Source organism: Bolinopsis microptera, chromosome 8 (genome assembly GCF_026151205.1).
Source record: "Bolinopsis microptera isolate Bmic1 chromosome 8, MBARI_Bmic_1.0, whole genome shotgun sequence".
Taxonomy (NCBI): Eukaryota; Metazoa; Ctenophora; class Tentaculata; order Lobata; family Bolinopsidae; genus Bolinopsis; species Bolinopsis microptera.
The window spans coordinates 12,483,917-12,497,481 of NC_087079.1; the positions used below are offsets into that span (position 1 = coordinate 12,483,917).

At 36.8% G+C, this 13,565-nt stretch overlaps 2 protein-coding genes across 3 annotated transcripts in view; one reads left to right on the plus strand and one right to left on the minus strand.

The window, feature by feature from the left end:
• The window catches only part of LOC134819675 (uncharacterized), a 242,709-nt gene that overhangs the window by 57,011 nt on the left and 172,133 nt on the right, over positions 1-13,565 (minus strand). Inside the window, exons 1-3 of one of the 2 annotated variants that reach the window (XM_063829753.1) lie at positions 12,626-12,742; positions 11,803-11,852; positions 11,530-11,647 (exon numbers count right to left, since the gene is read on the minus strand). The exons of the other annotated variant lie outside the window; for it this stretch is intronic. Coding sequence (XP_063685823.1) covers positions 11,530-11,647; positions 11,803-11,852; positions 12,626-12,733 — 276 coding nt within the window. The 5' untranslated portion in view covers positions 12,734-12,742. Of the gene's footprint in view, positions 1-11,529; positions 11,648-11,802; positions 11,853-12,625; positions 12,743-13,565 lie in introns of those variants that run through there. 2 annotated transcript variants of the gene reach the window in all.
• The window catches only part of LOC134819676 (3-ketoacyl-CoA thiolase, mitochondrial-like), a 65,538-nt gene that overhangs the window by 21,951 nt on the left and 30,022 nt on the right, over positions 1-13,565 (plus strand). The window lies entirely within an intron of this gene.

Here is a 13,565-nt window from a genome sequence, read left to right on the forward strand (position 1 = left end):
ATAACTCTTATCTCTTGACATAAATTTAGAACAGCGACACAGGGTCTGAAGAATGCGCGGTGATATTTTTATCTTTTAAAAGTTGTAAATGACAGTGAAATTGCGCGGTTTCGATAGCATTGTAAAAGATGCTCGAAGATAGTCATATTTTGTTATGAGGTTAAAGTTTTGTTGCTCGTTATTATGATCAACGTATGTTGTACCAAATTATTTAAATTTCTAAAAGTACGAAATTTGAGTTGTCCCAGTCCTTGTCATCCGGTTTATGTGCTTGTGCAGTAAGCACATGCTTGTTGACTGTAGACTTGAATGAATTTAGGAATTTGTCTTGTAGGCAAGTGGTGACATATTTTATGTCCTTGTTAATAATGTTGACTGTTTGGTTATATAACTTAGGCCCAATGTAAGAAATGCTCTTGTCTGAATTACATGAACGGTTAAATGGTACTGCAAAGAACTCAGGTTCTCTTCTAGGTGCGTTTAAGTTTGAAACAGTGAACATTCTTATAATATTTGGTGGTGCAGTGTTAGAATAAACTTTGTGCATTAAGCATAATATACATTTAGCTATCACGTTCGGTAAAGCTAATACTTCTAGTTTATTGAAAATTTCCTTTGTGTGTGAAGGTGTGCTATTCAGATATTTGTCATAAAAATAGCGGTGGTATTGGTTATCTGCAGCGCGAATGTCCTTTTTCTGGGCCGAGAAGACTCTTTTAACGGAGTTTAGCGATCTTGTTCCCCAAACTGTGCAGCAGTAGTACAAGTGAGACTGAACAAAGCTGTTGTATATCAACTTGAGAGCTTTGTTAGGTACTGAGCCTTTGAGTTTGTAGAGAATACCCGCATTTCTAGATACTTTAGTGGCTAAATGTCTAATGTGGTGGGCCCAATTTAGCTTAGTATCAATGATCACGCCAAGAAACTTTTCGTGATAACTTTGCTTTAGTCGCTCACCTCCCATGTAGATTTCTATATCCTTAGTTTTCTTATTTGTAAAGATCATATATTTAGTTTTGCTAGTATTTAATTTAAGCCCGTTATTAGTAGCCCAATCAATTATCAAAGTCAGAATCTCATTCACCAATGCATTAAGTTGTTCAAATGTATTTGTACTTATTATTAGGTTTGCGTCGTCAGCGAAATAAATATGTTTAGCTAAATTACTAATCTGAGGAAGGTCGTTGATGTAGATTATGAACAGAATTGGTCCGAGAATGGAGCCCTGTGGTACTCCGTAGTTAAGTTTGAGGTGAGAGGACTTGCAGTTGTTGACGCTCACGTATTGCTCTCTATCGGTTAGATATGAGTGAAACCAAGATAAAGCCAACCCCCGAACTCCATAGTGCTCAAGTTTTCTCAGAAGAATACTGCTGTCAACCATGTCAAAGGCCTTGCTGTAGTCCAATAGAAGCAGTGCTGTGACCTGCTTTTTTTCTAGTACCCTGTGAATATGGTTTTGGGCTTCTAGTAAAGCATGTTCGCAGCTGTGCCCAGCCCGAAATCCGTATTGAGAGTCAAATAGGATTTTCTCTGTCTTTAAGTGATCTAATAGTCGCGCTTGCATAATTTTTTCAAAGATTTTTGAGAAACATGAGAGTAGTGAGATAGGTCGATAGTTTGAAACTTCAGCACGTGACCCACCTTTGTGAAGTGGAACTACTTTCGCGATTTTCAATTTATGCGGAAACTTCCCCTGATGTAGAGACGCAGAGACTAGGCAGCTAAGCACTGGTGCAAGTATATTGCTCACTTTTTTCAGGGGAAGTATACTCATATCAGAAGTCGACTTAATCTTCAAACCCTTAACTATTTCAATTATTTCTGATGCGGACGAATCTTCTAGATTCATGCTCCGCTGGCATTTGCTATCTTGAGTTTCTGTTACGATAGTCCTGCCCTCAGAGCATACGAGACCATTTTCTCTCTTAAGAGTCTCAGCTATATTGCAGAAATAGTCATTGAAGCTATTCGCAATTTGCTGAGAATCTGTTATCTCGCTCCCATTATAGTTAATTTTGTTTATCTTAATTTTGCCTTTTTTCTTTCTGTTTAACAAGTTATTAACCATTTGCCATTGTTTTCTGCTGTCGCTAGAATATTTTGTAAAGTACGCGTTGTAATATTTGTTTTTGGCCTTATCCACGTGTTTATTCACAAATTTCTTCATTTTCTTGTACCTAATATCATTTTCAGTGTGAAATGGCAAGTACCAGTGAAAGCAATGAAACACCAAGGGTATAAGGGAAGGGATATCAAACAAGGCTCCACTAGCCTAAGACACATAAACAGGGAACATATCACCTGAAACAGTTATATAGTAGTAATTGAAAGTATTAAAACTATGTTAATGGAAATACAAACATTCACAATCTCCCCTTTCTTTCTCTTTATTAAAAACTTAAATAGATAAAAATGCTCGTGCTCGAATGGGACCAATTTATGTGATAAATTGTAATTATGATAAAAATAATAAATATATACCTTTATTCAACTCTTTAAAAACTGTCTTTAAAAAAAACGTTCGAATACGAACTAATACATCACACATAAAATTCATAAAATTCAATTGTTTTTGGAACCAACAAATAAGCGTTCTAAATTCCATTGAACAATAAAGCTGATACAGCTTTGGGAAGTTTCCCATCCTCAATAGTCCCACGTAGATTAAAACGGTGCCTCAGACATCTCTCCATTGGTGAACATGACTTCATGCTCTTGTTCTGGATCAGCGTGCCACTAGGAAGCAAGCTCAGACCAGTCCACACATTGGGTAGTGCTTTCCCCATCGAGCTGAATGTTCAGACACTTAGCATATTTTTCCAGAGGCTTTTCCTGCTCTACTAATATATAAACCTTCTCCCATGTTTCTTCTTCTCCGTCTTCAGGGTATTTTGCTCGAAAGAGAACATGTGTCTTCACTTTGGGGAGCTCTATCTTTTCTACAGACTCTTGCTGTCTACTTGCCGTAGGCACTATGACTTGAGTTACCAACTCGCGGGTGTCAGCAGTTACTACCGTGCTTGTCGTAGGAATTCTCAACTCTTTCTCTCTAGAAGCTCTCTGCTCAAGTGAAACTTCTTCAGAAAAGTATCTTGGAGTCTGATCTTCGTCAACCATCCTTTTTTCTGTACCATCATTACTTTCGGGTGAAACAAATTGATGCTTCTCTTGATCTTGGGTCGTCTTCTTGGAGATATGGCATGGGTGTACTTTCACTATTTGGAAGCCATGTTTGACAACAAAAGTTTGGCCATCACGTCCTATCACAACACCAGGTCCACTCCATCTGTCAGAATTGTTTCTCTTATAGAGAACCTTTTCACCCATCTCCAGCACAGTGTCTTGACAGGTAGTGACCTGTGACCGCAAGACATGTTTGATTTTAGCACTATTCTCTGCTTTTATGAACTCCTCACGTGCAGTCCTCATTGCTCTCAGATTGTCTTCCAGATGTCTACTGGCAACTTTCTCCTCCAAGGCAGGAAGATGATTATCTACCACATTTGGCAATGGCGGGTTCTTTCCCAAGACAAGCTGGTACGGGGAATATCCTCCTGACATCTGTCCTTGCACAGTTTTCAAGTCCATTGCCACACAATCATTGAAGACAGTTCCCCTTGGCAGCCCGACAACGGGTCTTGGTTTTGGCTTAGCATATCTTTGGCACACTTCGCAGTTACTGCATACTATCTCTAGAACCTTCATAAACTCTTTCTTAGTGAAGCCTGCATTCCTCAACATACTCTGCAGCTTGTATGCTGGAGCATGAGCAAACTGCCTATGCAGTTTCAAGGCTTTCTTTTTCATTTCTTTTTCATCTGTGCCACCCATAGTATCTTCAGTAACTGTCAATACCAACTGCACACTTGAGTCGCTGAGACATCTCCTTCTGTTGCACAGGGGTACACAGTAATGTCCTGACTTACACTCAAGCAATTTGACCTGTTCTCCGTTGAACATCATTGTGTCTTTGGTTAAGTCAATTACTGCTCCTGCCTTCTTCAAAGAGGGTTTGCTCAATAGTAGGGGTAAGTCACAACTCACAACATTTGCATCGATGAGTATTTTCTGCGTCCCAATCCTCCCTGGTATCTTTATCTTTTCAACTGAGGTCACCTTCTTTCCATCTCCGAACTTGAAAGGGGTTGCACATTCAGTTGGAGTCATCATCCGTCTTTCTTCTTCTCCCAATGTTTCTGCATACTGTTCAACCCAGTTTCTTCCAACCACAGTCTTTGTGCAGCCAGAATCAATGACTGCACACGATAGTGTCTCGAACACTAGGGAGCTGAAATCGGGCTTCTCCTGAATGAGGGTGCAGGTGGTTTCTTCTACCATCAGAGTCACGTAGGCGCTTCCAGAGTTCTCTGATTCCATTTCTTCCTCCGCGAAGTACTGAGCACCTCTTGCTTTCTTTGGACAAAAACGAACAATATGGCCCTTTTCTCCACACTCAAAACAGCCGCTATTGAACCTGGTTCTAGCATCTCCTGAATTATATGGAAATGAAGTTCCTCTGTTGGTTCCTCGGTTATTTCTGTACGGACCACTGTAACTCCCTGAACCTCTTGAACCTCCTCTAGAGTCTCGTCTCCAGTTGTTGTTGTAGGTAAAGTTACACTCTTCTGGCTCACTCTTTATCACAGTAGTTTCACTTCCGTGTTGCTGACTGTCAGTGTTTGGGAGTCGTGTGAAGATTTTCCCTATCGTTTTTGCCATCTCTGCATAGGTCATACTCTTCACAGTTGCCAATGCAAGATCAACTTTCTCTGGTGCCAGCTTGGCACTGTTCAATACTCTATATGCAAGTACTTCTTCTGGCAGCTCGATCTTGTGCTTTTTCAGATCGTCGTACAACTTCTCGAACTCAGATATATAACTCTGCAGATTCATTTCATCGCGCCTTTCATACTGTTCGAACTTACAGTATATTTTATATGCTATATGTGACGAGTCTTCCTTGTAGATCTTATCTAATCGAGCTATTATCTGCTCCAAGCCATCCTCAGCTATGAGCACTTCCTTGCCCAAGGATCTAACATGGTTCTTGACTTTTCCTTCATTCAGCTCCAAAAGAAACGCAGTTGCCCTCCTCTTCTTGGGAAGAGCTGTAAACTCACTCCACAGATCAATGTCCAACCTCCAGTCTTCATAGCAGCGACCTTCCTTGTAAGCCGGTGGAGCCTTGTATCCAGTCCTATTGTTACCCAAGCTTGGTGCAGGTGTCTCCTCTGAGTTTTCACCTGTCATCACGGTAGATCTCAAATCAGCAGGTTCACTTCCTTGCTACCAATGTGAAATGGCAAGTACCAGTGAAAGCAATGAAACACCAAGGGTATAAGGGAAGGGATATCAAACAAGGCTCCACTAGCCTAAGACACATAAACAGGGAACATATCACCTGAAACAGTTATATAGTAGTAATTGAAAGTATTAAAACTATGTTAATGGAAATACAAACATTCACAGGGTTTGTGACAAAATCTTCATAAAATTTATTTTTGCGATCACATGCGCACCGTAACCATTCTTGGATCCACGGCTTTGTGTTTTTACGGCGGCCTGGTTTACTCTTTTTTGCCTTAATTGGGAAATTTCGGTCGTATAGTTCACTATATTTTTTATCGAAAGCCTCAAATTTTTCATCTACAGAATCATAGTTATTAACCAAGTTCCAGTCTACCGCAGAAATGTCGTTCTCGAACTTTTGGATACTGTCATCGTTTATTACTCGAGAAGACATTTCTGTTGTATCTTCTTGAAGTTTACAACTGAGCCTATTCTGATCAACCATGATTGTGACAAAAGTTGCCAAGTGGTCAGAGATTGACTCAGAAATTACTCCCGATTTTGTAACAGCGTGGCAATTATTGACTTACAGGCAACTGGGTCCTTTTACCAGCCACAATAAAATTGGTCATGCCAGTACTGTCATAAACTGTAACCAACTATTTAAAAATTAGATATCTTTTGCTAAATTTTAAATTTTAAGTCATAGAGCAATCCTCTCAATTTTAAAATTTTTAAGAATTATATTTTACCCTAACTATGATGTGGTGGCATTTCATACTTAACTAAATTTCAACTTTGAAAGTAAATAGATTATTAGTGACAACAAAATTATAGTTTAAGACATCCATTCTGCATTGTGTTTCCAATATTAGAATTTATGATATGTATTGATTGAATAATTGGTAATAAATTTAACTTTTGTTTTATTAACTTTTGTTTTATTAATAGTGGGGCCAGTCAGAAGGAATAGTAAAACAACTCCTAAGTTTACCTTCAGGTCGACTCTCATCATATTTATCAATAACTATTTGGAAAGTATGAAATGAAATTTAACACTTTATTTACACCCTACATAAACAATAAAAATCATCAAAGATAGAGATCACTAATATCAGATCGGCTATCCATAACATGTAATACCAAAGTAACATCATCAAAAGACAAGTTCAAATTTAGGGACAACTGGGACTTCTATGAAACAAATTATATAATTTTTGAATCGTTCAAAAATGGAACTGTAAAAATAATTCTGAAAATTCCAAGTACAACGATTGGTGTTATTAGCTCAAGTAAAATTTAGAGAAATAACGTCGCAAAGAATAATGAAAAGGTTGCAAAGTGGGCACTTTATAAAGGTTACCTTAGGTGGGGCTGGGGTAAGAATGTTGGTAGGATAAGAATGTTGTGACAACCTAGATTTATGAGTATGGGTTTATAAACATGTTAACGTAAGATTTCTGGTGAGACCAGTTATCTGACTGTTGTTTTGGTCGGTTACTATGAACATAACGTTAAACCTTCAGAATCCTATTGTTCCTGTAATATTCGACTATCTGAAAGATTTCAACAGTAATAAAAGAAACCGTTATGATGACTACAAAGAATATAGAAAGGCTCTAAAAAAGGTTCGTAAAAAAGCTGTATCTGAATATTATTCTGACAAGTTTCTTGAAACTCAGGGAAATTCCAAGAAAACCTGGGAACTGATAAATAAAATTCGTGGCAAACAGAAACGTGATATCAGACCTATATTTACCATAGACAATGAAAAGATAACTGATCGCAGAGTTATAGCTAATGAATTCAATAAGTATTTTGTATCCCTAGCATCTAACCTTAATGCAGCCTACACAGAACTAGGAGAGATACAAATAAATCAGCTTCCAAGTTTCTGTGACTTCTTACCTAAATCGAATACAGCTAATATATATCTACATGACTGCTCACCTGAGGAGGTGGCTAAGATCATATCGGAACTTAAGAATGGCAAGGCTAGCGACATACCAGTACATATAGTAAAGGCAGTATCAGGCAAAATTAGCCCACTACTATCGGTATTGTACAACGAATGTATGCAACAGGGATTTTTTCCAGACGACCTAAAAGTAGGTAAAATAAGTCCAATATATAAGAAAGAAAATGCTGAGCTTCTTGAAAATTACAGGCCTATCTCAACCTTAGCAATATTCGGTAAAATACTTGAAAAAATCATATTCTCCAGGCTTTACAGTTTCTTTCAGTCGCAAGGATTATTATATGAAAATCAATATGGCTTTAGAAAAAATCACTCGACAAGCCATGCACTCAACTTTTCTGTCGACTACATTGAAAAATCTTTAAGAGATAAAAATCACGTACTAGGCATCTTCATTGATTTAAGTAAAGCTTTTGACACAATCTGTCATGATAAACTGCTTAAAAAACTGAATGATTATGGAATTCGAGGGACTGCAAATAAATTGATAGCCAGTTACCTTTCTAATAGACAGCAATATGTTTCAGTACTTGGAGAAGAATCCGAAAAACTGTCTGTAATATTTGGTGTTCCTCAGGGGTCAGTATTAGGTCCCTTGCTTTTCATTATCTACATCAATGAAATATATAGAGTATCAGACCTAGGTAAGTTTATACTTTTTGCCGATGACACCAACATATTTGTTGTAGATAAATGTATAAAAACACTTTACTGCAAAGCTAATAAAATTCTTAAACTTGTTCATCAGTATATGAAGAGTAACTTGCTGCATATCAACATAAAGAAATGTTGCTATATCCACTTTAAGCCGAACTGTAGAAATGAACCAGATTCAAACACCAATGAATTAGAACTGACACTAAATAATATAGTAATTAAAAAGGTGGAGGAAACTAAGTTTCTTGGAGTCATTATTGACCAAAAACTGAACTGGGATGCTCACTTAAGAGCGTTAAACCGTAAATTGAAATGTGAGATAGGTAGACTATGTGGAATTAGACGCTGTGTACCTAAAAAACTATATAAGGACCTGTACCACACCCCCCTTTTTGAATCACACCTATGTTATGGAATATCTGTTTGGGGAGGTGTATCAAATAATAAACTAGAAGCCATATTTAAAACACAAAAGAAATGCATAAGAATTCTCTTTGGTGATAATGATGCATACTTCAATAAGTTCAAAACATGTGCCAGAGTAAGGCCTATCACTAGGGATAAGACCGGTAAAGTTATCAAGCAGATGTTAGGCAAAGATTTCTTTGAACTAGAACACAGTAAACCAATCTGTAACGAGTATAACTTCCTGACTGTCCACAATCTTCATAAGTTGCACTGTTTACTGGAAATGTTCAAAATTAATAAGTTCCAATCACCAATCTCAATGTTCTCTTTATTCAACAGGTCACCAAGACGAGACAACTACTTCATCCCACCCACTCCATCCTCACTATTCATCTATCAATCAACTAGTATTTGGAATCACTGCCGTAAGTCAACAAGTGAAATAGACTTCTCCACTCCCATCAGTATATTCAAGAATAATCTTAAGAAATCTTTGTTAGAACTACAGTCTAAATATGACCGACAACTTTGGTGCAGTTACAACTTTGATGCAAATGAATTATCATTGAAATAGGTTGATTTAGTAAACATAATCACATGAGTAAACCACGGTGTTATTGCAAAAAACCATGACAAGGGTATCAGACCTATATTAATCTAAGAGACGACACAAAACGAATCATCATACAACAAATTTTAAAATCCTGCGGCACAGGATCTTGTTGTTTTCCCACTCTACCTCTCCCAAACCCCTCTCTCCTTCTCCTCTCTTCAGGTTTATTCTTCAATTTTTAAAAAAATTAGATAGCAGATGTATTTTCTTTTAAATGAAGTAATGGCATTATACATTGATTGGTATCGTATGTATGTTGTGTATAGTGTTTGCTGACTGGGTATATGCTATATATTTTGAGGCTCACGACGTCTCGTCCCATGGGTGGAGTTGTAGGCTGAGTATGTGTTCTCCTTACTTCGTATGGGGAAACATTGACAGGTTTGCCTTAGCCTTTGGGACGAGTGTTTGCCCACCGGGGATCCAAAAATATGATTATCATGGACATTACTTTGACACATAAACTAATCAAACGACTTGAATGATTCCAGAAAATTTTACTAACTGCATTTAGCTAGTTTATAGTAAATACACACGATCGCAGAATAGAGGAGCACAATTGGGTTCTTTGTTCTGCGACTGTGTTTCCTCGGTGGGCCGACAGGTTTTTGTTGTGTAGTAGTGCTGGGGAAAAAAAAAAAAAAAACGCTTTAACTATCAATGAGAGTACAAATTTTTAATTCTTGACCTTAGTGCCACAGTTTCTGTGGTAAAAACAAATTTATAGTTAAACGTTATATAATGTAGAAGGGCATGATTTACTCACATCACTAAGCATCTGGATGGATAATTAGCACACAAGGATAAATTGACCTTTAAACATGACCACCAACTATACCACGTAACCATAGCTCCGAAATAAATAAATTGCTCTACATAGAAACATCTGGCCTGATCCTATCACATTGTGGTCCCCAGGGGTTCGGTAAAGCCCTTACAGGCAACTGGGTCCTTTTACCAGCCACAATAAAATTGGTCATGCCAGTACTGTCATAAACTGTAACCAACTATTTAAAAATTAGACATCTTTAGCTAAATTTTAAATTTTAAGTCATAGAGCAATCTTCTTAATTTTAAAATTTTTAAGAATTATATTTTACCCTAACTATGATGTGGTGGCATTTCATACTTAACTAAATTTCAACTTTGAAAGTAAATAGATTATTAGTGACAACAAATTATAGTTTAAGACATCCATTCTGCATTGTGTTTCCAATATTAGAATTTATGATATGTATTGATTGAATAATTGGTAATAAATTTAACTTTTGTTTTATTATTATTTATTTGTTCAAGGAGTTAAGGCGCATAGCGTTGACACATTGCAACTGCTGCACTTTCGCTTTTGGGTACTAATATCAGACGAAGCCTTATATCACGGTCAACTCTTTGAAATATGGAATTTACTGTTCAGCAAGAAAAGTTATTTATTTGAATACATAGTTTGTTGGGCATCATTTCTATTATTGAGAAAATACAGTTTTTTACTCGCGATCTTATTTCATTAGCGCAGGTAGCGCAGTTGGTTAGAACGCCTGTCTTACAATCGTTAGGTTGCGAGTTCGAAACCCACTGACTGCCTGGTCGTGGGGTGAGCGTCGTGGACGTTCAGCTAAGGATCATGAGTGGTCTATGCAGCCCCCCGGTCTACTCAGCCGAATACTCGAGAAATCGGGTGTGAGGGTTAAATGAGGAGCTGCACATTGCAGCAAAGTCTCGGACGAAGAAAGTATGGTACACACTACCTTAACCGTCACTGGCCAAAAAGATCCTTCGGCTTCCTGTAATTGGCTGGTTGCACTTGTGTAACATTGTGGCTGTTGGAATACACCGAAGTAAAATAAGTGTCTAGATAATAAAAAAAAAAAATTAAGATTTCACCTCGCCATAATAAAATCAATAACGTTATTTTTACAATATAACGTCACTGTAAGGTAAACGATTACAGTAGCAGTAGTATTTACAACTCTGCACTTCCCCATCACTATAATATCTCGAGCACGTTTTAAAGTTATGTGAAATCTGAGGTTTACAATTATCTAGGTTTTTAAAACTATCAACTACTGCAGTATTAAGGAAGATAATCCTACAAAAAATAGAAAAGCGAGGATGCTCCTATCATCATTATCATTTACTGAAGCGAAGTAATTTGCAACAGGTAGCAAGGGTAATTGGGAGATTAGGTTTGGCCATTATACAGCCACTATACGGCCACGACACGGTATAAAATTTGGAACATCAGTCTTCTCTCATACCACCGAATAATCCCCAGGGTAATGTTCATTATTTTCACAATAAATCATAAAAAAGGGCTGACAATTAGACAGTGTGATCTTGCCAAGTTTTACATGTTTTGTGTATACTGTATAACATGTTTGCAGCTTTATTACATCTATTCAAGTGCATATAATATTTGCATTTTTACCTTCTTTCTCGCAAGATGATTGTTGGCGATCAAATGTACACAGGTCAAATCAAAGTGTATGCTCAAAATATTTTGATAAAATAAAATAATATACATATTATCATAGATATAAGGTGTAACACCTAATCTGTAGTACCTACTAAGTACAGTAAATACCTCATGAGTTCCGATAGAGTCGTTCTTCCCAATATCATCGTCTACCACCTCTATCGATAACACGTCTCCAATATGGTTGATAAATGTGACGAACTTCTGATTCCAGATTGGGCTCGTACTAAATAGATATTGCTTAAAGTTATTGGTGATATTTATCGTCGTCGATTCTCTACAGATATATTATGTCATTTTAAACATACTGAATGGAGTAAATTAAAACATTAAGTAAACACTATGAACATAGCAGACGATGTAAATTATATTGTAACTTACTTGTCTTCTACAATGCTAGTTTTGGCTATCTTTGCTCCATCGAGTTTGACCTGAGTGGAATCGGCACTTTAGCAAAATAAAACTTAAAATGAAACATGCACTAGGAATGTGCATTTTTTGGCTTTGCAGATACAAAAATCATATTTTCTACCTTAACTTTAAAAGGAAGCATTTAATGGTGTTTTGTTATCAATAACGCATATATAAATGTGCTAGTTGCGGTTATTTTGCACCCTTCCAAAAGTCTCTAGCACATTCCTATCGAAGTTTTAGAAAAATCTGTACATACGAAAACCGACAAATATGCCTAAATTTGTTGTATGACTTTGAGGTCCAAAAGATCAACTTTCCAGTTGAATAAACACATTTTTGAGGGCATCAAAAACTGCGCCAGAATTCAGAGAACATTTAAATGTCAAGCATCAAAACAATCCGATGTTCCTTGACGGAATTTTTGGTCAAAACAAGCCTGAAAAGTAAAATTACCACTCTTGGACTTTTAAAAATTTATAAAAATGCAGCCTTTTCAGAAACGATATCAAGATTTTACACTGATCTTGAACAAGATATGAATAAACTTCTTGCAGAATTTCAGCTCGATATCAACAAAAAAACACTCATGGGGGCCAGAGTAAGAGTTTAAAACATGTGCTCTAAAATGGATGTTCCCGGTTTCCATAATCATAATATATTACAGTCAAATTTACTAACCAGTCTGAGCATTATTCCAGCCTAAACATTCTTTGTCACCATTGTTTTTATATAAGTTCATTGCTGTATAATTCTGTATCATTTGATTAAAGTTTCAAATTAAATCACTCACCTTGACATAAGCATCAGTAGCTCCAGCAAAGAAACCATCCGTGTCGGGAAGATCGATAGCCTCCTTAATCTCCACGTGGATCAGGCCTCGCACCGTGGGCTCAGACATGACACCCAACTAAGTGAGTGTGTTACAAGTGGGTATATCTTGATTCAAACCAGTCACCAATAAAATAAATATTCCCACTGTATTTGAAATGAGACAAACAATTAAGAAAGACAAACGGTTACATACGCTAATCAAACTGCTTATAACGCTGCAGTTGCACAATAAGATTGATACTGCAGATTGATACTGCAGATTGATACTGCAGATTGCAATACTGCAGATTGATACTGCAGATTGATACTGCAGATTGATACTGCAGATTGATACTGCAGATTGATACTACAGATTGACACCAGTAGTTTGACGAAATCTTTTTTATTTGTTGAGTACCCAGCGGCGTAACTTTGCATCTTGGCGACCCACCGAAAAAGCGCCCCCTATTTGCGCCCGTCCTATCATATTTTACCTTTAAGTTTTTATATTCATAGACATGTCTGAGTGGTTATGTTTTGTTGTTTCACACACATTCAAATTATGATGGCCGTCCATCAATAATTTAGAATAAAATTAAAAATCTTAATGCTAAATAGTTAATACACTTCAAGATACTAGAATAAATGTTCATATAACAAAATATTTGACTTTACCATGCAGTCACTTGACGTTTCAAAATGAAACTGAGATTGAAGATGCAGTTACTGGACCAAAGACCAGTGGTTCTCAGTGGTTAGTGAAACAAAAGTTTCCCAAATTATCTATATCAATTTGAAGCAGTCCATATTTATTTTTTTGTGAACTAAACAGCTAAAGTAGAAAAACTGTTCCCATAATATTACGATAGTATCTAAATTAAAGATTTTTGTTTAAACACAGTCTAATATCGCTTTATTCA